Below are 25,198 nucleotides of genomic sequence, written 5' to 3'. Positions count from 1 at the left end.
TTGAAAAAAAAATATTTTGAGGGGCAAAAAAAACCCCACAAAAAAAAACCAACCAGTCATGGGCATCTACTATGACTAGAATGTTAATCATTGAAGCAAGTTAATGTTAACAAGTAATATTTTTGGATAGACTGCCAGAGGATATGTAGGAACCCTTTAATATTAGGTAGCTTCTTGGTATGTTATTCATCACTTTGCATTTCTGTAATATTTCTTTATTATTGAAATTCTGAACCTTGAATTTAATCATTTTGGACTAACCTATGGTTCAATTTCAAATATGTAGAGTAACACTTTTTAAATTTCAACCCCACTAACTGATTTCCTCAAACAAATTTACCAAACATCTTAAACTAATACTTTAAGAATCTGCATGGTATTAGGTCTCTTTCTTTTAACTTCATTTCCTTCAGTCTCTTTGAAAGGACAGATGATATCCTGTGTCTCAGAAACTTTTTGCAGATGTGGGTAGTATTTCCTTACATAGAACTTTGCGTGTTAGAAAAGGGTATATACGTTGCAGCTATAGAAGTGTCAGCTGTTCGGTATCTCTTTGCTTGTATGTCGGCAATGTTTTGTTGATGCCTCTTGTTGGTGGTTGGTCAGTAAATCTGCATATCTTGGCCTGTATATATATTTTTTCCAATCTTAGTGCTTATTTTTTGTATATATCTACCTATATGTAAACTAACTTAAGATAACAACTCAGCTACCCAGACCACAAAATAGATTTCATAAATTTGAGGACTAAATTTCACATGTTTTATTCTAGGATAGTTCCTTGGCTTCTCATCAGAGCCTCTTTATTCTTGGGATAAACAGTTCTAGTTTATCATAAATAATTCTAACCCAGAGGAAATTAGGAACCATGAAGCAAATAAACATAGTTAGCTAGAATAGTATGAACTACCTGACAGCCTGACAGTGAGACAGGAGAAAGGGAGGAAAACATAAGCATACAGAAGAACTTCAAAAAAGAAAAAAACAGTTCTTAACCATTTGGTATAGGGATTTATAGCCTATTAGGACTTTGTTTTATAACAAAGGCTTAAGTTACCAATAATAGGTTAAGAGTAATGCATTCTACGATGACATGAGAATTGTAATTCATTCCATTTTAGATATAGGTCCATCAAAACTGGCTAAAATAAAATATTTTCATGTTTAATATGTATAATTTAATTATTAAGAAAATTTTCTTAGCATGAGATCCTTCATTTTGCCAACTATGTGGGATAATTGTATCAATATGTAGATTTATAGTATTCTTAGCTTGCCTTCCACTTCTGCAAACTGTAAAATAATTTTCTGTGAAATTCTTATTAAAAACAAAACTAAACTATGTTTTAGAGTGGGAGGGTGATTTAATTTGAACCTTCAACTCCACAATTATAAGTCAAGCTTTTCTCACATTTCCTTTTAGACAAAATCCAAAGTAGCATACAGATTAAATGCCAAAATTGTGATATTTTACCTCTAAACAGTGTCATGAAAACTTGAAAAATTATAAGAATAGAGTTTATTTTGAGGAGGAAAGTTTTTTGTTTTTGTTTTCTTTTTTTAATACAAATATGTATACTTCATAGAATAATGCTTAAAAATCTGTTTGCAATTTGAATTTTTACCCCCATTTAGTTAAATTACCTATTTGTAAAAGCAATCAGTTGGCCCCCAAAGGCAGGAAAATTATGTATAAAAATTAAGAGAAAAAGGTAGGGTTAATCTTTCTGCACAGGGGGGCTATGATACAAGTAGTAGTCTCCCTTTGGATTGAGTCCATGAAGGTGAAGTGTTAACTTTCTATGGTGTTCTGTTAAATTCAATGTATATTTCAAAGAAAATACCCTTGTAAAGCTCAATCTTAGCTAATAGGGTGAATACTTGCATATACTACTAACTCTTGAGGTTTTGAAAGATGTGTTTAGCATATTTTGTAGATTCTTTTTAACAGGCAATTTGTCTTTTCCCATAGTAGGTTACCAAAGATCTCAGACAAATTTTTGAATAATGGATTAATTTTCATCCATTTGTGTCAGAATTAGAAACAGTGGTGACATAATTAATTGTAATAGAAAATATGTTTTCTAAAAATGTTAATACAATATACTTTGCTTATATCACTTAAAAATATATGTACGTCCCTCTAATTCTACTTGTAAATTTTGAATAATGGAATGCTATGTGCATTTGAAGTGTGATCAGGTTTCTGCACATTTGATTTTTTAAAAAGGTTTAAAACTTTAGGGATAAGCACTAAACTTATCATTCTATGCTGTTTCTCTTTAACTACAGACCCTGCTACATGGAAAAATTCAAGACACCTTTCTAAAGGTTTCCTTTATCCATTTGTTTTTGGCCCTTCTTTTTCTATTATGCCTGCATGTGTGCTTATGTACTCTTACAGGCTGTGTGCATTTTTTTCTTCCATTTTTATTTGCCCATCCACATTGATTGCAGGTTTTAGTGGATCTTGTTATCATTTTGGCATTGCATCAAAATGCAAGCTTTTTTGGTGGTGAATGTAATTTATTTTATTTTTATTTTTAAAAACATGCTTGTGAAGCCAGGCCTCTTTTATATGATAAGGTAAATTAAAAATACCCCTTTGGTATGTAGTACCTGCCTTTGTGAGTTCTGTTTACCTAGATTACTCCAGTCCTCCAATGAGACTTCTTGGAAGAAGGTACTAAGCTTCAAGTAGGTGAGCATTTTACTTGCAAAAAGGATCCAGTTTATTTACCTTTATTTCATCAAAGAATTGATCCACTTTTTCTTCAATAAATATTTATCTGAATATCTTATATTCATCTTTATTTTGATTTCTGGTGGCTAATACGCATTATTCAATAAACTTAATCATTAAGACATTTTAAACTTTTTCTGAATTTGTCAAAAACAAAATAGCTGTGCTTGGGGGAGGTAAAATTAGATTACCTTTCTACAAGTAAACATTTCTAGTTTCTCCAGGAAAAAGAACAAAACTTGCTGTCCAAGTTTTAGACCACTTCACACAGTGCAGACAGTGAATATATTTTCCTTTTCTACAAGTGCACAAGGAACAGACCTATGATTGGAAACTAATGGAGCATGGCAGCTCCATACAGTGCATATACATGGGTTTTTTTTTTTTCCTTTCTTTTCCTCCATTTCATTTCTTTCTTACCCCTATTTCAAAGAGAAAACATAATCTTGATCCTGGGGAGAAAAATCACCTTGAAAGTGAATGTGGTACAAAGCACCTAGCTCCATACTACTGAGAGAGCTCTTTAAAGGAAGAGCAAATTAGGATTTTATAGGTAACCAACAGGAAACCAAATAAAGAAAAAAACCTGAAAAGTTAGCTGTTTCGCTCACATATTGCGAAATATTATCTTGAGTTATGTGTACAAATCTGATATATATGCTTTTTGCATTACTCAGTCGGTTTCTTGATTTTTCTTCTTAGCCATTAATTTAATTGAATACTTTCATCAGGTAAACTGCTTTTATGTGTAAGATGTTTAAAAATAAAGAATATAACTTTTACTATAATATAATTACATACAAAATATGAAGAGAAGTGAACAATTTTATTCATAAAATCTAGATTTCAAATGGTGGGAAGACCTGTGAGCACCTCTACCTAAAGTGAGTTATATTTTTGAAATATGTGAAAATTATAATTTAGGATATTTTGAAACTCTTGTTAACTTGTAGTTAATGGCAAAATAGGTACAAATAACAATTTATTGTTTTGCCTTTTTGAGTTCCAAACTGAAGATAAAAAGTAATTTCTATAGTTTCCAGTAAATTAGTTTTTCTTTTTCCAGGGGTGGAAGCAGAAGAATGGGGTAAATTTCTTCACACCAAAAATAAGGTAATCACCCTAGAATATAAACAAAGAAATAACATGTTGAAAGTAATATTTTGTACAAGTAGTTGATAATTTAGTTTCTTATCATTGGCAATGTGTAATGTTATTTTGTAAAATAAGTCTTATCTCAGTAACATTTCTAACCACAGTAGTTTATTTGGAAAACAGTAACTCAAAGCTGATTCTCTATAATCTGGAGGTTCTTAACTGTTGTGAGATGAGATTCAAAGCTCAAGAAAACTATGAATCCTTGGCTTAGAAAAATATATGTATACATTAGAATTTGTTTACTAGTTCTCTGAAGCAAATCCATAGACATCTTTGATATATATGGACACTCCCCTCAACTTAAGAACTTTTGATCTTACTTTGAATATTGTGTTTTTTGTTTCAATAATTTTTAGCTTTACACAGATTTTGATGAAATTCGACAAGAAATTGAAAATGAAACTGAAAGAATTTCAGGAAATAATAAGGTAGGTATCTTTTTAGGGCTGGAAGGCATAAACATCAGTAAATGTATCATTGAGGGTGTTATGTATATAATGTGTGGAGAGCATTGTCAGTTCATAATTTTGGTCTTTGAAACAAATGGAGTATGTTCACAAATATATACAAACTGCTTAAAATCCCTTTTGTTTCTTAGAGCTTTTACATATATCAAGTAATTTCATTTAGATGTTTATTCTTGATCCTGTCATGTACATACTCTTTTATTATATAATTATACTACTTAATACTGCTATAATGAGTTATTGTTTTCTGATGGATTGATTGTACTTGAACTCAGGATGCATTATATAACTTATGAGATAGATGTACTTTTTTTTTTCTTTTTTTTTCCTCTTCAGTGTTACAGAGATATATGTGCTTTGAAGAGCTCTTTTTCTTACCTGAGTAAAGCTATGAAAGCAGAGAGAAAAAAATTAGTTTTCTTTTTTTAGTTAGCAACTCATTACTTTCATATTTTCTAAGATTGTGAAGATTTAAAATATATTAGTTATTTTAGATACTGTTAATCTTGACATCAGGCACTATTACTGCCTTACCTAAATCCTTCTGTTTTCTCTTTCTTCTTTCTTTATTCCTTTTACCTTTCTCTCTGTTCCCTTCCTTTTGGTTTTTACCTCCATTCTTGTATTATCCAGCGGTACATTTAATCCAAAGAGTGGGTCCTGGCTTAGTACTAGTATTCAACAAATACTTATTGAGTCCTTGTATCTGCCAGATACTATGTTGTTGTGGAGGTTTTTTCCTATCAAAAAGGCATTTCTGAAGCCATGTTAAATCTTTATGCCTATTCAAGGTATTTGTGTCTGTTTTAGTGGTAACCTTTGAGTTACTGCCTCTGCTGCCATACTTCCCTGAATTTCTTTTTTTTTTTTTTTTTTTTGTCGTTTTCGTGACCGGCACTCAGCCAGTGAGTGCACCAGCCATTCCTATATAAGATCCGAACCCGCAGCGGGAGCGTCGCCGCACTCCCAGCGCCGTACTCTCCCGAGTGCGCCACGGGCTTGGCCCCCTGAATTTCTAATAACCATGTTGTGTAGAAGAGAAAAAGTGGCTGGGAACTAGATTAGCTTATTCTCGTCCTATAATTATATTGGGGATAATTTAGGGTTTGGGGATGTTATTAATCATAACACTAGTCTGAATTGTCTCTCCTGTGTCCCCATCTATATACTGAATGCAGTGATTTGTGCTAATTTTACACAGTACCAGAATTTAGAGAGAGTGTAATACTGTGATGATTCAGAAATTAATTTTTAGTTACACTAAACTGAATGTCATGAAAGATCAAGTCGATATACCTACAAGATGTTTAACTTACTACCTGGCAGCTTTTTATTTACAGTGTCTAAAAAGATGAAAATTCCTCCAACCCCAAATATATGAAAAATCTCTTCTTTCCTCAATCATGTTTGTAATGAAGTAAATGATACTTTGATCTTATGTGATTTTATATGTCTGAATATGTAAATGATTTGATATGCCTACCATAAAGCCCTGAAGGATTTAAAATATCTATGAGATTGGAGTTGTGACGGCATCTGGGCGAAGCTTTGTAATGGACATGATAGAGGTACACCATGGCAGTAAAGATTCTAAGAAATGTACAACCTATATAGGTATGCCAAATATTGACATTTAATGATTTTGGAACACTGGAGTGTTTAAAATAGAAAAGTAGTTCATATTAATCTAATATAGCAAATATAAATGTATAGTGAACTCAGAGTAAAGGATGTTCCAAAAAAGCTTCTTGGGAAATTAGAATTTTTAGTGGGTTAATGAGGGAAAATATAAGGTGGATAAATTAGATAAGATGACATATTAAAGGGTAAAGAAAGGCATGTACCAAGACAAGATATCAGCATCTCATAAGTATCCGATTCAGTCATGTACATGTAGGTGACTCAGTCCTAAAACTTGTGGAGGGCCAGTGGTGAAGAGGAGGGAGTCTATGCAATACTCTTAGTTCTAAAGGAGAGAAAATGCAGGTATCTCTTAATAATCTGTATTATTATCAGGTAATCTGTCCATATTCTTAATACTTGAATTCAGGGATCTAAAGATTCAGACAAATTTTCTGAGGAATCTCTTACTATATACACCCATGCCACTTGATATTCAAAGATCAGGACACAAGTTGATTGGTATTCTATGCCTCATTCTCTGAATTCAGGAACCTCATAAATTTGGATGTATTATTCTTTTGTTTAGCACTAAGTTTATTAATCATATTTAAGAAATGATATATGCCTAGAATCAAGAGAAAGGAATGCAAAATAATACAGTGGAAATAAATTGTTTGTATTAATGGTATGGGGTTGTTATATGGCTGGCTGCTTTACTTCCCATGCATTTTCTCAGATTTGTTTTTTGTAGTTTATTTATTTATTTGTTTTTTATTAGCATATTCATTGTTACAAATCATACTTATTCTTTATCCCCCTTATCCAGTTTTTCCCCTCTCCCTTCCTCCTCCCCCTCCTCCCTTCAGTAACCATAGATTTGTTCTCTCCATCTGATAGGTTAACTGTTCCTCTGTTGGTTTGTTGCCTAGATGATCTGCCCAGTACTGAGACAGGTGTGATCAAGTCCTCCCCTATTATCGTAAATCAGATGCTTCTTTTACTACTCTGGAGTGTATTTGCGGAGAGGGAGGACCTCTTCTTTTTTTTTTTTTGGTCTCCTCTGGTGCCTCTCCTTGTGTCACTGCAGTTGAGAGTCTGGTGTGCTATCTGTGTTGTGGCTATGACTGCTACTAGAGAGACTTGCTACTTTGTGGCAGCCATGGCAATTGTGGCTATGGCGGGCTACCCGCATGGAAATGGTGTTTTTGGTGTGCTCTTTACCTGGCTGCAGCTGGATTTGGCTTCCCCTGGCTCCACACCTCAGGACTCCTGTGTGGCCTGGGGCTGTGGTGGCAGCTTGCCTACTTGCGGCTGGGTTCGGCTTCCCCTGGCTCCACGCCTCATTCTAAGATGTTGTTGCAGGGCAGTTGGAGGGGAGAAGGAGGGGGGAAGGGGGAGGGAAATAGAGTGGGAAGAGGGGGAAGGAGAGGGGGTGTGATCAGGCCCGTGCCCCCACCCCCCATTCTGGCAGGGGAGACCAGGGGGCTTCTAGCAGTAGATGGGTCATTGCTGGGCTTGATGCAGATGTCAGTGGGGTGTGACTGAAGCCCTCAGCCCCCCACCACCCTTACTTGGGAGCCTGGGGCGCTTCCTGTGGAAGCTTGGTGGTCATTGCTGGGCTGGTTGTGGATGTCAGGGGGATGTAGCTGAGGCCCTTGGCCCCCCACCACCCCAGCTTGGGAGCCCACGGTGCTTTCTGTGGTGGCTTAGTGGTCATCCCTGGGCTGGTTGTGGATGTTGGAGGGGCATGGCTGGGCCCTCAGCCCCCCACTGCCCTGGCTTGGGAGCCCTGCGTGCTTCCTGTGGTGGCTTGATGGTCGTTGTTTGGCTGGGTTTGGATCTTGGGGGAGGGTGTGTGTGGCTGAGACCCTCAGCCCTCCTCCTTCCCTGACTTTGTAGCCCAGGGAGTTTTGAGTTCTTCTAGGTTGTACAGGTGTTCTTTGGTGGTGTTAGACCTTTACTAGTTGATATCAAACTTTGTCTCTGATCTGTTGGGTATTTTGTTTTTTCTTTCAGTTCTGTGTTGGATTGTTTGCTGTTCCCATCACTTAAAGTCGGCACTGGAACTAATTTGTTGTCCTTTGCTTACTTCTAAAGTGGAGGAAATTCCTGTGGGGACCAGCACTTGAGCCCTGTAGTTGAGCTAAGCTAAACTGCTTCATTGCTGATGATTCCCTGGGGATGTCTTTTTGTGCAGCTCAGGTTTTAATGGTTGACCTTGTATGTGCTTCTGGGTCTTGTGAGGTCTGGTACACCTGGGTTGTGTGGAAACTGGTCTGGGCCTGAGTCTTTTCAGAAAACTGCACCCCTTGCAGTTCTATATTCTTGACCAGTCTCCACTGAGTGGTCCTGCACTGACTGGAGGGCAGATCAGCTGTCCATGCTGTGCCCCAGTGTTCCCTCAGTGGGCCCATTCCCCCACTGCCTGCACTCCAAATGCTTCCCATGGGACAGGCCACCCGCCGGTCTCTTCTGATGACTCACTGGCCTCTGAGTGGCTCCTTTTTTTCTGTTTCTGTGGCTCCTCGCTTCTATGTTGGTACATAGGAACACTGTTAATGGTCTTGCTGGCCTAGGGGCCACCAAGGCCCTCTTCTCCCCGGCCATCTCCAAGCAACTTCATACCATGGGCACAGCTGCGGCTTTTGCCAGATCTTGCTCTGTGTGCTCACCAGCTCCAGCCTTGAAGTGATGGGGGCTTGAAATGGCAGGAGTGATCCTTTCTTTCTCTCATCATGGCTTCACCTGCCTTCATGAACTCTGGAGGTCTCTCCTTCTCTTCCTCTGAGGTCTAGCGTCCCCAGCTTGGCTGTTGTTGCTTTTTAATTGTTGTAAATTGGTTGGTTTGTGGGAGAAAGTGATGCTGGGGACCATCTATGCCACCATTTTGATTGGAAGCTGGCCCTCATATTTTGACTGTTGAAAAGTTTTAGGGGTCATGGTTAATTCACATTTAAGAGCATCTAATATCTATCCACTTGAAATGAGGTTTACTTTAGCATATCATTTCACTGAAATTCTTATATGATTTTAATATAATATGTTGAAATTTATTTTTTTTAGGGAGTAAGCCCTGAACCAATTCATCTTAAGATTTTTTCACCCAATGTTGTCAACCTGACACTTGTGGATTTGCCAGGAATGACCAAGGTAAGGAATAGTTGTTACTCACTGTGGGTTAGGTCATGTTGTTTTTCCTTACCCCTAATGAGAATAATCAGCTGCTTTTTGCAGTCATGCTAGTTCTCTTAGCAGCATTTGATATAGCTGAGTGTTTCCGTTTGTCTTGAAACACTTCCTTTACTTGGCATCCAGGATTCCACACTCTACAGGTTTATCTCCAATCACACTGGCCATTCCTTTTCAGTCTCTTTTGCTGGTTTCTTCTCATTTCCCCAATGTCCTAACAATAAGTGCTCCAGAGCTCAGTTTGTGGACCTTTTGTCCTCTAGGTACTCTTTCCCATTTGATGATTTAAATACATGAGTGTCTGTATGTTGGTGACATTCAAATATTTCCACACTTGTATATCCAGCTGTCTAATAGGCATTTCACTTAAATGTCTAATAGGCATTTCAGACTTGACATGTCTAATACCAAATTCCTGACCTGTCCCTCAACTAGATTTAATCCCTCTACAGTCTCCCCCATTCCAATAAATGGCAACTCCATTCTACCAATTGCTTAGCAAAAAAGTTTGTAGTCATCCTCGATACTTCTTTATCCCACGTCCCACGTACTGTTAGCAAATCCTCGTGGCTCTCTTTACCTTTACAATATATTCAGAACTCTTATGTCTTACAAATTAGTATCTACTGTCCTGATCTAGCCACTATCATCACACCTGGATTACTGCAATAGTAATAAATAACAGGCCTTCCTCATTATCTATTCTTAACTAATCAGCCAGAGTGATGCTATTAAAGTGAAAATTAGATTGTCATTCCTTGGCTGAAAATCTCTCTAGAGCTTTCCTATTTCACTCAGAGTAAAAGCCTAAGTTCTTACAAAGATCTAAGGTGTCTACTTGATATGTCCCTATTATTCATCTCCTAACTCCTGCTCCAGCCTCCTGACTTTATTCTTCACTCTGCCTGGAAGGTTCTTCCCCCGGATATCTGTATGTACCTCTCCCCTATTGCATTTAACTTTTGCTCATTCTCTCAAATGTCATTGTTTTAGCAAGGTCTTTCCCTGATTACGCTATGTAAAACCATAATCTAATTTAAAAATCATTTAAAATTATAATCCTCTCTAATCATTCACTAGCCTTACTGTTCTGCCTTATTTTTTTCCATAGCTGTTACTACCACCTGGATACTATACATATGTGTTTGATTATTATCTGTCTCTCATCACTGAAACCTAAGCTCTGAGAAGGCTGTAATTTTGGTTTTTTTAAAATTCACTACTGTAAAATACTCTGACATGCAGAAAAGTGCCTGAAATATAGTAGGCTGCCAGTAAACACTCAATATTGAATGAATGAAGGAATTTGTCTGTAGGCAGTTAACAGTGACAAACCCTTAACATGGGATTGTGTTAAGTAAACTTTTGGGCAAAAGTCAACTTTTGATATTTGCAAGAATTATGTTTTGAGACTTCACACATTACCAAATTCATAAATACCAGTGCAGTATATTAATTTCTTTATTTTAACTATTTGTAAATGGAGAAATACCTATACTCTGTGGATTAAATGGGGAAATAAAAAGCTGAGTTAATTTTTATTATTAGTTCCTTGCTCATCTCTGTTTGGTTTAGGTGCCTGTAGGTGATCAACCCAAGGATATTGAGCTTCAAATCAGAGAGCTCATTCTTCGGTTCATCAGTAATCCAAATTCCATTATCCTCGCTGTCACTGCTGCTAATACAGATATGGCAACATCAGAGGCACTTAAAATTTCAAGAGAGGTAGATCCAGATGGTAAGGATGTGTTAATATTTAATGACATGTTTGATTTACAAAGGTAAATCCACCCTCAAGAAAGGAATTTTTATTTTTAAAAGGAATATCTCCAATTGTTAGTATATATTTAAAAAATAATGCTTCCCTATTTTGCTCGTAATTTCAAATAGAAATTCTGATGGAAAATAAAGTCACTAAGTTGCTATACAGACTAGGCAAAAATCTTTCACATAATGTCTCTTTGTAATGTTTACCTAATGATTTTTAAATAATACAAACGGTTTTGCAAGAAGGGTTTCTTGTTTTGTGTAAATAAAATGATTTAGGTTTTTGAATGGCTGACTTTTAAGATTAAATAACTCACAGTAGATAATCATTGTAGATTATTATGATACAATAGAGAATTATGGTGTCTACATTCTGCAGAGGTAGAAAACATTTCGACATGCTCAAGGCATAGAGGATTCTTAGAAATAAAGGTAAAATCCTTTTATGAAGCATTCATAACCCTAAGGATTAGTTCATATTGTGGGTCAGTGATACTTGACAAAGGATGTAGTGTGCATCTCTTGGTGTATATAAAATGCTGGCTTTGTGAGAGAGTAGTTATTACTGCTGCTAATAAATGTATGCTTTGCCCTACAAAGAAACCAATTTTTTTCACCTAATTAGTTGGGTTTAATTAAATTTTATTTTTATTTAAAGTAAACTGTTAAGCATTTTATATGTATTAACTCTATTTTAAACTGACCCTTGAGCCATAAAATAGTCATGCTTTTGATCTAGTAATCTTAATCTAGTAATACACAGTAAGGAAATAATCCAACTTGGTATTATTTATAGTATCAAAAAATTAGGATCAACTTAATATGGCCAGCATTGGAAATGCTTAAGTAAATTAAGATAATAATAAAATATGAAAATTAAGAAGATTTTTTAGATTTGGAGTAATATAGAAAAATGCTTATAATTGAAAAATATCATATATAAAAAACTATGTAGAGCAGGTGGAATCTCATATATTGCTGACGGAAGTGGTATAGCTACTTTGGGAAACAGTTTGACAGTTTCTTATAAAGTTAAATGAGCAGTCCTACTCTCATGTTAAATGAGAACCTATGTTCATGTATAAACCTAATATGCAAATGTCTATAGCAGCTTTATTCATAATTTTAAAAAACTAGAAACAGCTCAGATGTTTCTCAAATGAGGAATGAATAACCAAACTATAGTATCCATACAATGGAACGCTACTCAGTAATAAAAAGGAACAAACTATTGATATACACAACCTCACAGATGACTCACAAATGCATTACACTGAATGAAAGAAGCCAGACTCAAAAGGCTATGTACTGTATGATTCCAGTTATATAACATTCTAGAAAAGGCAAAACTAGGAATGGAAAAGGGTTCTATTGATGAGCACAGGAAAATTTTGAGGGGCAGTGGAAATGTTTTGTCTTGAGGTAGTAGTGACATATCTCTCTGCATTTGTCAAAATTCATAGAACTGTACACTAAAAAAGAATAAATTTTAAAAAAGTAAAAAATGCTTATAAAACAGCCTAAGAGCTAATTAAAAATTACATGTGAAAAAATTTTTTAATTGTACAGTTTAAAATTATTTTTAAAAAAGTATTTGTAAGCAAAGGCTAGAAAATTTTTCATTGAGATCATGGGCATCTACTGTACTTGCTGGTTCTTGCCAAAATTATGTATTCTACTGTGTTGCCAAAGTGTCTTTATACCAAATTAAAGGTGGTTTTGAAGTATGCTTCATGGAAGTTTATAAAGTTCAAAGGTCATTTAGGGGAAAATTCTTATTTATTAAAGTGGTTTAAATAAAGTAGCTTAAATTTTCCAAAGAGTTTAATGGCTATTTAGGAAGAAATACTACTCATTATAATTTAAATCAAGAATAAAAATAAATGTATTTTGTGGCAGCAAATGTTTGACAGAACTGTAATTATAAAAATATGAGTATGATGGAAAATAATTACTTTTCTATGATAATTTCCAAACAGCTTTTTTATTGAGTGCTTGTCGTGCTTTTTGCCACTGCCCTTCCAACACTCCCATAACAAACTTAATGATAGTTACTAAGATTTTATATATTTCTATCCTTGAAATGAGGGCTTCTTTTAAATACAAAAGAAGTCATTGAAGCCTATGCATTTGAGTTGTGTATTCCAGTGAGGAAAAAAGATTCAGATGTTTCAAGGGTGGGTCATAGTCATATATCAGTGCCTTCCAACTTTGCCATAAGACTTCAGTGGGATACATTATAATTTTACAGCTACATATCAGGGCACATTTTATATGGTATATTTTTGTAGTTAAAAATAAATAAGACAGTTTTGCATGTTTCAGTTTTTAAGAACCAAGTAAGTAATTAGCTACAGATTCCTTTGGCCTTAGACATACAATTAAATGTATACATGATTCAGTACACACAGAAGAACCACCTTTAATTACTGAAGTAAATAACCTGTATTTTCTTTGGAAATCATTTGTTTAAATTTGATATCGAAGCATTATATTTTTGTGTGTCAATGTATTTTCCTATTTACAAGCCTCTGTAAAGTGAATTGTAACATCAGTGAACCTTGTGCCAATAAAGCTATAATAAAAATGTGGTTTAGTTTGTCAAAAAAAAAAAAATGTATTTGTAAGCAAAGGTTAGAAAATCTTATCAAAATGATGATAGAGGTATTGTTAGGTGGGATTATAGACAAGGATTTTTCTTTATTAAAACTTAATGGCTTTATTTCATGGGTCATTTTCTCTGTCCTTTTTTTCTTTTCTTTCCATTTTCCAGGTCGCAGAACCCTAGCAGTGATCACTAAACTTGATCTCATGGATGCGGGTACTGATGCCATGGATGTATTAATGGGAAGGGTTATTCCAGTCAAACTTGGAATAATTGGAGTAGTTAACAGGTTAGCAATCAAGAATGGGATAAGAACTGCGGCAGTCTCATTTCAAAGCAAGTCTGAATTTCCAAAATCTGTCTGAAATGTGATACTGTCCTATTTTTCTCCCTTTTACTATAATCTTGGTATTGCTAAAGAATTGTTCTGAAGGCAGAAAAGAGATTCAATAAAGCCTTCTATAGACATTTTTAATGGAAAATGTTTCTAAAGTAAGCAGTGCCCCAAATGGAAGATAATTTAATAGCCAGGCTTAAAAATTCTTGCCTATTATGTTAAGCTATGTATTGTAAGGGTACTGGATAAGGAAAAGAAAAGTATTACTAATTCGTACCCAATGAAGAAAGCGTTTAAGGTGGTAGGATTTAGTAGACTGGTTTAACCACTAGAAGTAGTGATTCTGTGTAATTGCCAGGATGTGACTTGGAGAAGTTTTATTAAAGGCATCCTAACTATAAATAGCTGGTGTTAAAAATTGTGGAAAGGATACTATTATTGAGTGTCTAATTATGGTTTAGACACTACTGTGAGTAATTTTCAAATGGTGTCTCTTGGAATCCTTACAATATCCTGTGAAGTAGGTGTTGTTGTCTATTTTATAATCAGAAAACTCAGGTCATACATTTACCAAAGTCTCATGGCTAGTGAAAGGTAGACCTAGATTCAAGTGAAAATCTCTTAGTCCAAAGCCTTTATATGGTAAAAGGCACTGAAATTATTATGAGATCCGGGTTCTAGTCCCAGTTCTTCCACAGACTAGATATGTGGGTTTAAATGACACATAACATCTTTGGAACTCAGGCCTTTTACAAATGAAAATGTTTTTACTAAGCAATTTCTAAAATCCATTCCAGTTTTCTGCTTTTATTCATATGTGTTTCCATACCGTCCCTACTCCCATTTTTTTTTTCCTCCCAATTTCAACTCTCCCTTTTTAGACAAGTTTTGTTGTATTTGTAGATGATGGCTCTTCAAGTTAACTTAATTATTTTTGGTAGAAAGTAATTGTCTGTCCATGGATAAAATATACAGTTGATTAAGATGCACTTATATTTTTGTACCTGTCTATACCTGTTACTCAAGAGTACTGCTTTTGACTATAGTTAATGGTAATAATGAGGCCTAAATTATTTAGGCATTACTTACTTACAAGTCACATAGTTCAAATTTTGGCTGTCGCCACTTAGTGTGTGCCCTTGAGTAAGTTAATCTCTCTTAACCTAGGGGATAATAATACCTATCATATAGAATAATTATGAGAATTAAATAAAACAGTCCATGTCAGGTATAAGGGAACAATGCCTGGTGCTGCTATCATCATCATCATCATAATCATAAATTTTAAGCCATCATCATCACCTTCATTGCCATTATCATCCAAGGCAGGGAGGGGATGACAACTGACTTTAGTTGAACAGTTTTGTTATTTTTCAACCTTAGGAGCCAGCTAGACATTAACAATAAGAAGAGTGTAACTGATTCAATCCGTGATGAATATGCTTTTCTTCAAAAGAAATACCCATCTCTGGCCAATAGAAATGGAACAAAGTATCTTGCTAGGACTCTAAACAGGTAACATTTTTTACCTTTTGGAAATGAGATGTGTTTCTTTTGCCAATAGGTGTCCGAGAACTTCATTTTCAGTTCTTACATTTTCATACTGTTCCTTACCATTTCACTTTTGGTTTCTTGTGTACTAGATTCTTGTAAAGTAGATGTCTCTTTTTATTGGGGTGGTTGTTATTAAGTCATCATGTAGTCTAGAATGCTCAAGTTAATTTAAAATGTTTTAATTATGAAATTTTGGACAGTTTAGTTTTGAGGATAGAGCTAGATAGCAGATGACGTCATTTCCACCTTCAGTTTCAACAGCTGAATTTAAATTTATAATTTTCACATATTTATTCTTAATTTTGGATGTCTTCTATTCCTATTCATAGTAGAAATAATTTAAGTTGTATACCTTGAATTCTGAATGTCCATTGATGGTGTAGGGACTAGAAGACCTTTCTAGACGATTTATAAATAACTGAAGTGAAAGCTATTTTCTCTTACTTTTGTCTTATTCTCTAAATTAAAGGTTGATTGACTTGGATCTTAATAAGATTGATTTTCACTAGGTTATCATTCTAAAAGATGAGTCAGTGAAACCAAAATTATACAGGAAGAGTTGGATCAAGTTACTTTCTTTGTGTTAATTACAATAATATGAAAATAATTTGCATTGTTTTATCATTTTATATCTGGTTTTCTAGCAATTGCTACAATTTGATGGGTTGAAGGTGAATTTAAAAAGCATTGCCCAAAACAGCTTCTTTCGTGTCATTTTTTTTCAGACTATGTATTTACCTCTAACCTAAGATTGCATTATTTCCTGCTCTTGTGATACAGGAAAAACTAACCAAAGTGTTTTATTCCTATTCTCACACAGTCATCCAATATGGCACAGAATGCTTCTGACAGTAGATGTGTGGGGGGTTTTCCCGATACATCAAGCAAGCAATTCTCCAGTGGATTCTAGCTGGGTGTCCTCTAATTCAATTAATTTCTGACATTATCTACCTGGAGATAGTGCCAGATCCTACAGCTTGTAAGCTCAGTCCCACAAGACTGCATCCCCACTTCAGATGCCATTTGCAAGCACAGGCTGTGTGGCTTGTGCTTCTGACTGAAGGCTGTAAATTGGGGTTCCCATGACTTTCTCCTTGGGTTCGATTAATTTGCTAGAGTAGGTCACAGAATTCAGGGAAACACTTTACTCATGTTTACTCATTTATTATAAAGGATATTAAAAAGATACAGATTAACAGCCAGATAGAAGGCATATGGGAAAGGGTGCAGAGCTTCCATGCCTCCTCTGCGTATGCCACTGTCCACGAACCTCTATGTGTTAAACTATCCAGGTCCGTGAGCTCTGTCCTTCTGAGTTTTTATGGAAACTTCATTAAGTAGAAATGACTGATTAATTACATCATTGTCCATTGGTGATCAGTTCAACCATCAGCCTCCTCTGTCCCTGGAGGTTGGAGAGTGGGGCTGAAAGCCTCAACCCACTAATCCCGCCTCAGTTTTTCTGGTGACAAGCCCCAATCCTGAAGCTTTCTAGGAGCCACCAGTCATCTTATTAGCATAGAAAAAACACTCATCACTCTGGAGATTCCAGTGATTTTAGGAGGTGGGTGCCAGGAAATGGGGAGGAAGACCAAATATATATTTTAGAATTTCACACCTGCCAAGATGCATTATTTAATACGTTTTCCCCATTATTTGCATTTTCAAAATTTGACTTGTTTGGGGCTTCAGAATACCCAACTACTTTTAAATTCCTCCTTTCTAACTTTTGTTAGGTTGTTGATGCATCACATCAGAGATTGCTTACCAGAGCTGAAAACAAGAATAAATGTTCTTGCTGCTCAATATCAGTCTCTTCTAAATAGTTATGGTGAACCTGTGGATGACAAAAGTGCTACTTTACTCCAGCTTATTACCAAATTTGCCACAGAATATTGTAACACTATTGAAGGAACCGCAAAATATATTGAAACTTCAGAGCTGTAAGTAAGAAAATTTTCTATAAATTTGGTTACCTGGATTGCTAGGTCACTTTATCTTTTGTTAAAGTGACTTTAAGATTATGTGGTTGTGATTTATTACCTACAAAACAGGAATATCATTTTGTAGAAATGATAGAACGATGTCTGGTATGTGTGTAAAAAAGCTTTATAAACTATGTAAAAAACAGTAAAAATCTCAGGAATTTTTAAAATAATATTTTAATGGATAAGCTTTTAAAAATATTTCTTAATTTAACTTTTTAAATGTTGTTTCTTTAATACACGCAGTATAACTATTCATGAAAGATTAAAAAATGCAGATAAGTAAAAATAAAACATAAAAACAAAATTACCCTTAATTTCACCAACCTGAGATAATTCTTGCTAAGTTTGGCATTGACTTAGACAGTTTTCTATGCATCTATAAAATGTATAGATGCCCGTATTACATATCTTTAAAAATCAGATGCTATACATGCTATTTTGGAATCATTTCTTTAAACCAACAAGTCATAAACAACTTTCTAATATTATACATTATCCAGTCTGAAGATTTGCATAGTATTTTACTTTTTAGATATGTCCTCATTTATTGATCCAATTCACAACTATTGGATAGTTTGTTTTCAATTATACAAAAATATGAATAATGTTGTGATGGAGATAGAACCTTGCACCTATCTTTGAGGCATGTATCTAAGTAAACCCTGATGATAAATTCCTAAAAATAGAATTACTAGATTAAAGGGTATAACATCCTCAAAATCTTTCATTACGTATTGTATGTTATTAGCACATTGTACTGTTTTACTAATAGCAGTATTGTCTAGTACTATTAGTACGAGACATTTACTACTAGCAGAATGTCCATTTCTCTAGAATCTCATTTTTCTTAAAAAATAACTTTTTATTTTGAAATAGTTATAGACTCACAGGAAGTTGCAAAGAAATGGAGATCCTGTGCACCCTTCACCCCACCTCCCTCAATGTTGACATCTTGTTTAATAATAGTACAATAACAAAATGAGAAAATGGATATTGGAGCATTGAGAAACTTATGTTGAGTGAAATAAGCAAAGCACAGAGGGAAAAATACTGCATGTATTCACTCATAAGTGGGAGCTAAGAGAGAAAGAAAGAAGGAAAGAAAGACCACAGTGGTGCATTGGACTTGCAGAGGGAGAAAGCATACCTAGGGATACAAAGTGGAGTGGGGAAAGGGGGATGGAGAGGGAGGTTAGGGATAATTGGGTGGGGACATGGAATATAATCACGATTTGTGGTAATGGGCATGCTGCCAGTATGGATCCGGCCATCATATCTTGGGCACGGGTGGTGAGAACAGCTTTGTACCCATGAATATTCATAACCAATAAAATAAAAATACAAATAAATAAATATATATATACTAATTCTAAAAAAAAAATGGATATTGGAACAATCCAGAGCTTATGTAGATTTCACTAGTTATGCATGAACTTATTTGTGTGTGTGTATGTAGTTCTGTGTACTCACTTGAAATACTACGCACATCACACAAAGGTACATAGAACTGCACACAAACACACACACACAAATAAGTTCATGTACAATTGGTGAAATCCAAATAAGCTGTGGATTGTTCCAACAATCAGAATTTGGAGAACTTTTACTGTTAAAAAAAAAAAAATCACTTTTGGTTAGAGTAACCCATTTTAGAAGGAAAAGTTTGGTCATTATGGAAAATTGGAGAAGGGAGAAGTTGGAGACAGAGAGACCAATTACTAGTGATTTTAACCATTTTTAAGTGCACAACTCAGTGGCATTCATTAATGACATTCACAATGTTGTGCAACCATTACTAGTATCTATTTCCAAAACTTTTTATCACCTCAGCAGACATTTTCTACCTATTAAGCAATTACTCCCTGTTTCTCTCTCCCCAGCCCCTGGTAACCTCTAATTTACTTAGTCTCTATGAATTTGCCTATTCTAGATATTTCATATAAGTAGAATCATACAATATTTGTCTTTTTGTGCTTAGCTTATTTCAGTTAGGATAATGTTAGACTAGTACCTTTTGCCTGAGCTACTATAAAAAAGTATAGAATAATGATGAAAACAGAGAGGGAAGGGATGATTTGGGAAGACATTATAAAGGTATTTGTGGAATTCAACTGGACTTGAATCAAAAAATAAGAGATAATACCAAGGTTTCTAGTTGTTAAACAAGAGAAGAAGTAAGAAGTACAAGGTACCCAGTACCTAGGTCAAGAAATTTAATTTGTCTGAAGCAGAAGTTAGGTAGACAGTAGCCCACCAGTTAAGAAAGATTTTACATTGTAAATATAAAAAATTTTAAATGTAAAATTGAAAAAAAATTCAAAGAAAAGTATTTCATGACATGTGAAAATTATATGAAATTCAAATTTCGGTGTGCATAAGTTTTATTGGAACACAGCTTAGGCTTATTTGTTTACAAATTGCCTATGGCTGTTTTTGTGTTTAATGGCAGAGTTAAGTAGCTGTAACAGAGAGACTGTATGGCCTGAAAAGCCTGAAATATTTACTATCTGGCCCTTTATGGAAAAAGTTTGCTGACCTCTACTCTAGGTTGTGAATTAGCTGGAAAAAATAAGGCACTGTTTCCTGTTTGTAAGGAGCTTGTAGTCTAATTGAAGAAACCTATAGCAGAGAAAAGGTGTTGACAATTCTTATTTAACTGATGTTTTATGTCAGAACAGTTATTATACATACAAATACATATGTATATCTTTCATGAAATGACTCCTTTTCCCATTAAAAAAGATTAGAGAAACTAGTTCATAAAGACTTTGAGTTGAGAACCCATGGAAGTGGGAATGGACTAAATATAATTGTTTATCTAAGGCTTTCTCAGAAAATGAGCTGAGCTTAAAGCTGATAGAAATACTTCTAACTTGTAGCTTCTTTACCTTTTAGTAATGCTAGAAACCATATACTTCATTGCCTTTCAGATGTGGTGGTGCTAGAATTTGTTATATTTTCCATGAGACTTTTGGGAGAACGTTAGAATCTGTTGACCCACTAGGTGGCCTTAACACTATTGACATTTTGACTGCCATTAGAAATGCTACTGTGAGTATGTTTAACTTCTACACTTTATATTTTTTTAAAATGAGGTTAAAGCTTTTTTTTACCCATATATTTTTTTAATTGATTGTGTTTTGTTATTTTGCCCTCATGTTGGAAATTAAGAAGCATTTTTCATGAAAAATACCAAAAATGTGATTTTTTTTTTTTTTGGCAGCTGGCTGGTACTGGGATCTGAACCTGACTTTGGATAATGTGATTTATTTTTTAAACTTTGGGAAGAACTGACTTTACATGTACTTATAATAAGAGTTCTAAGTTTTATTTTTTCAGGGTCCTCGTCCTGCTTTGTTTGTGCCTGAGGTTTCGTTTGAGTTACTGGTCAAGCGGCAAATCAAACGTCTAGAAGAGCCCAGCCTCCGTTGTGTAGAACTGGTTCATGAGGAAATGCAAAGGATTATTCAGCACTGTAGCAATTACAGTACACAGGTAACTGAAAGAAATGTAAGAGGTTTCAGATTAAGTAGAAAAGGACATGAGGTGGTGGCTTCATAGGGTAGGAGGCAATGTATAAGATGGGGTAAAAGTTAAAATCTGTAGTTCCTTTATCTAAAAGCGATTTGAAATAACTTCCAAACCTATTCAGTATTTCAGTTAATTTTCCATGAGACAAAATAGACTGTTACTTTTTTCTTTCTTCCCTCACACATAGGAATTGTTACGGTTTCCTAAACTTCATGATGCCATAGTTGAAGTAGTGACTTGTCTTCTTCGTAGAAGGTTGCCTGTCACAAATGAAATGGTGAGCTACTATGTCACAGATCATCATTGTAATCACTATTAGTAAACATTTCAATTTTAGTTTGGCTGCTTTTTTATACAGCATTGTGATTACTTTAGATTTTAAGCATGTTTCCCAGTATATCGGGAGGAATTTCAAGTGAGTTTCAGTCTTATTTCAAAGGAATATTTTCAGTAATTCTGGTATAAAGTACATTTTTCTTCATATTTTAATCATTGTTAGCCTGCAGCCACAGGTTTTCACGAGAATGGAGTTATTGTCGAGGGTTGTGAATAGATTTGCTCTATTATATAGTACCACTGATCTTAATGGAAAATTACTTTTATTTTCAGCCTCAGTAAACTGAGCCTTTTTAGCAAGCTCTTATGTTAATTATGAAGTACATCAGGGTAATTTGGCCACTTCAACAGTGTTTGCTTGTTTGATGACCTAGTACTGTAAAATCATAGCTGCTGCTACTATTCTGTGGATTGCTGCTATTCACAAAAATAAAAATGCTGAAAGTGGCAGAAATATGAGATAAGCACTTGAAATTGCCCTTATGCCTCTAATTGTTGGCTGGGTTTTTTGTTTTCTTTCTGGTCACTAAAAGTGCATTTGAGTCCTTGGCTCAGGATGGTGAGCCCCAGTGGAGGTTTACTAAGAGTACAAAACCATCCTTGGAAATATAGAATGTAAGTGCTGATGCTTGGTTGTTTTCCTAGTAAGGATAACCCTCAGATTCAGATGTCTAAGACCGAACTTAGCCTGATCTCAAACTCTGCCCACTGATATCATAGAATTATTGGAACTTCACTTGAATAGATCCTTTTCATCTAGTTCTGGACCAATAAGTGCTCTTCTGCTACCTGAGATTTGTCAGGACAATGTAGAGGGCATAGTAAAGGATTTAAGTTTATTTTCTCTATAAGCCTCAGAAAGTCTGTAGAGGGCTGGAGAGATAATTTTAACTTTCTTTTTGATTATTGTCCCATTAGGATTTTGAATCACATATTTAACTGGGTGCTTCATAATTATGGCTAATCTGTTACTACCTTAGGTCTTTAAATGTGTCCTTTACCCAAACAGAGTTACATCTTTAAATTATGTCTAATTATGAACTATTTTTTCATTGTCGAAATTGAACTAAAACTGACATGGAATAGTGGATGATCTGTGGTTTTAATAGCAGAGTTGCATAAATTTAGCCTTGGAACTTAAATTTGCATCAGGTAGATAACTTTTTTTCCTAACAGTAAAATACTTCTAGCTACCTTAATGTAATTTTTCCCCCTAAAAAATGCAGTTTTAGATGCTGAAATGTAAATAATTTAAAAGCTAGAGCAAATTATTATTTGGCATAAGATTTATCAATTGGAGTAGAATTACTGAATATTTATTTAGGCATGAGTTTCCTGTACTTTTTTCAGTATTGTCTATTAAGTTTTATATATAAATTGCTCAAAGTAAAATTAGGTTGGCATATTTTTATATATAGCCTAATTTTATTTTTTTCTAGGTTCATAACTTAGTGGCAATTGAACTGGCTTATATCAACACAAAACATCCTGACTTTGCTGACGCTTGTGGGCTAATGAACAATAATATAGAGGTAAATACAATTCAAGTTGTCTTTTTTCAGAGATAGAAAATCTGTTGTAACTTAGTTGTATCAAACTTATTTATCATGGGATAACTATAAAACAGACATGCTCCATATTACTACCTGTTATATGCCAGGAAATATGCTGAGGGCTTTCTTAAATTCTCAAAACCACCTGAAGGCATTTTTCTTACTTTCTGCTTATGAAACTGAAACTCACAGAGAATCTGGGAATTCACCGACTTAGTGTTGAAGGGCTGCCTGGCTCCATTTCAGTAACTTGTAGTTTATTCAGACCGAAGTTTGTAAAACAAAGTGAATGTTTAAAATAGTTTTCATTTGATTCTGAAAGCTGTGAAGAAAACATTCTGAGAATTACCCAACTTTTCATAAATTTGGAAAAGCAGAGTATTCTTTTCACCACTACTGGGGTGGCTACATTTAATGGATCTTTTCTTTCCATTTCATGTAAAAGTAACAAGTTGTGTAAGATCTTAGATGGAGCCAAGGCTGGTGGATGCAGCAGTTTATCCAGATGCTGTTTTTCTCTCTGCCACTTTTATCCACATACAGCAAATTTTCCTGCTACTCCCTAATCCAGTAAGATCTCAGAGGACTTCTATACCAAATTTCCTCTGTCTGCATGTGGATGGAGAGAATGTTGTAAACATGGAATTTGGGTACTGGAAGGGACTCTGGGTTATCAACTTCAACTCTTTTCAAATGAGGAGCCTCAGGCCCACAGATGATAACAGCTAGTCCTTTAGTGCTTATTTTTCTGGGCACTGTTATAGGAAACAAGCACCTTCTCTTTAACAGGTAGAGGGAAATATTTTTTTTAGCTATGGAGCTGGAGTGATCCCTATTATCGGAAAAAATTCCAAAATGCATACATGAGTAAGGCACCTTAAAACACTCAGAAAGTAGACTAGATAACAGTTATGTTAAAAATAAAGAGTAGGGCCGGCCCAGTGGCTCACTCGGGAGAGTCTGGTGCTGGTAGCGCCGAGGCCGTGGGTTCGGATCCTATATAGAGGTGGCCAGTGCACTCACTGGCTGAGCGCGGTGTGAACCACACTGTGCCGAGGGTTGAGATCCCCTTACCAGTCAAAAAAAAAAAAAAATTAACAGTAGACAGTTCCTTAATTTAAGGATTTAGCTTTTAACATTGAAACCAACTTCATGGAAAACTTATACTGACGAGGTCATATGTGATATGGTTTCAGATGAGTATTTTTCTACAAATGAATATTCCTCTGGTTTTAATGACTGTGCCAAAGAACATTATGTGGATATTTTCATTTAATCTTTACCATAACCCTATGAGAGTAGATACTGTTCTTAACAATTAGGAAACAAAGGCTTAGAAAGAGCTGGTAACTTTTCCAGGAACAAAGCAAGTAAGCACAGTCTGTTGGGGCCCAGGGCCAGCCAAGGTCAGAAATGGCTGGTAACAGACTAGGGTGAGAATTCCTGTTCTCTAGCTTTTGCTTTGTTATCACTCTTCAAAATGTACATTTTAACATGCTTTCTATTCTGAAGATTGTTAAAATCCATATATGTTTATCATCTGCTTTATTTTTTACAACTAGACAGTTTCCCATGAAAAAAGGAAAATAGGTCGTTTCTATAAAAAAAAAAAATTCTTACACATAAAACATGATTGTGAAGCTTTGTTAACTTGTACCTTTTTGCAAGTTTGAGAGTGTTCATGAAATGCGTTCTACTTAGGAGCAATTTTGACTTTATTTAATCTAAATGCTTTCCTACTGTATTTGATGCTGCCTGTGAGAGATTATTAACATCTACATCTTTCTATATTTTCATAATCTTGCACCTGTCATGATGCTTGGGTATAGGAAGTATGCAGTACATGCTGATTTGAATTTAACATAGCTTCTTTAGCTTTGTACCATAATTACTTTAATAATATTAGCAAATTACAACAGTGGGCAGTTGATCAGTCTATTAAATTAGCCAGCTTACAGAAAGGACAATTATTTGTCAACAGTATTTCATGCAGTTACTTTAGAATAAAACAGAACATTTTCTATAGGATAAACTTAACCACAGATGCTTCTTCAAGTTATGGTTTTGTGTGCGGGAGTTGTCTGAATTTAACACAAAGGTGTGCAGGTTAGAATGATTTTTAAAGGTTTTGATCCGTGTGCTTCAAATTCTACGCGGTATGCTGAAAGTTCATGTTCCACTTTTATGTGGGGACAGTTTAAATAAACGTTTCTTAACTTAGTGGGAAAGGGAGAGATGTTGGTCTGTTGCCCCTCATTTGGGAATCCCTGGTACAGGGAGCCACTATTACTGACATTGTATTGTATCCCTCAGGTGTGTTGGGGCAGGAAAAAAGATTGAGAAGCAT

General features: G+C 35.0%; 1 protein-coding gene across 3 annotated transcripts in view; it reads left to right on the top strand.

Moving 5' to 3' along the window:
• The window catches only part of DNM1L (dynamin 1 like), a 52,176-nt gene that overhangs the window by 19,585 nt on the left and 7,393 nt on the right, over positions 1-25,198 (top strand). For 2 of the 3 annotated variants that reach the window (XM_063076163.1, XM_063076161.1), the window contains exons 3-14: positions 2,293-2,331; positions 3,810-3,856; positions 4,258-4,329; positions 9,055-9,141; positions 10,756-10,918; positions 13,721-13,841; positions 15,273-15,404; positions 17,180-17,386; positions 20,362-20,482; positions 20,771-20,926; positions 21,150-21,239; positions 22,738-22,830. In XM_063076163.1, the coding sequence (XP_062932233.1) occupies positions 2,293-2,331; positions 3,810-3,856; positions 4,258-4,329; positions 9,055-9,141; positions 10,756-10,918; positions 13,721-13,841; positions 15,273-15,404; positions 17,180-17,386; positions 20,362-20,482; positions 20,771-20,926; positions 21,150-21,239; positions 22,738-22,830 (1,328 nt within the window). The remainder of the gene's footprint in view (positions 1-2,292; positions 2,332-3,809; positions 3,857-4,257; positions 4,330-9,054; positions 9,142-10,755; positions 10,919-13,720; positions 13,842-15,272; positions 15,405-17,179; positions 17,387-20,361; positions 20,483-20,770; positions 20,927-21,149; positions 21,240-22,737; positions 22,831-25,198) is intronic. The other variant, XM_063076162.1, reaches the window with a different exon arrangement.

This window comes from Cynocephalus volans, chromosome 12 (assembly GCF_027409185.1).
Source record: "Cynocephalus volans isolate mCynVol1 chromosome 12, mCynVol1.pri, whole genome shotgun sequence".
Lineage (NCBI taxonomy): Eukaryota > Metazoa > Chordata > Mammalia > Dermoptera > Cynocephalidae > Cynocephalus > Cynocephalus volans.
The sequence above is the reverse complement of the archived record's forward strand: the minus strand, read 5'-3'. Positions and strand labels throughout refer to the sequence as shown.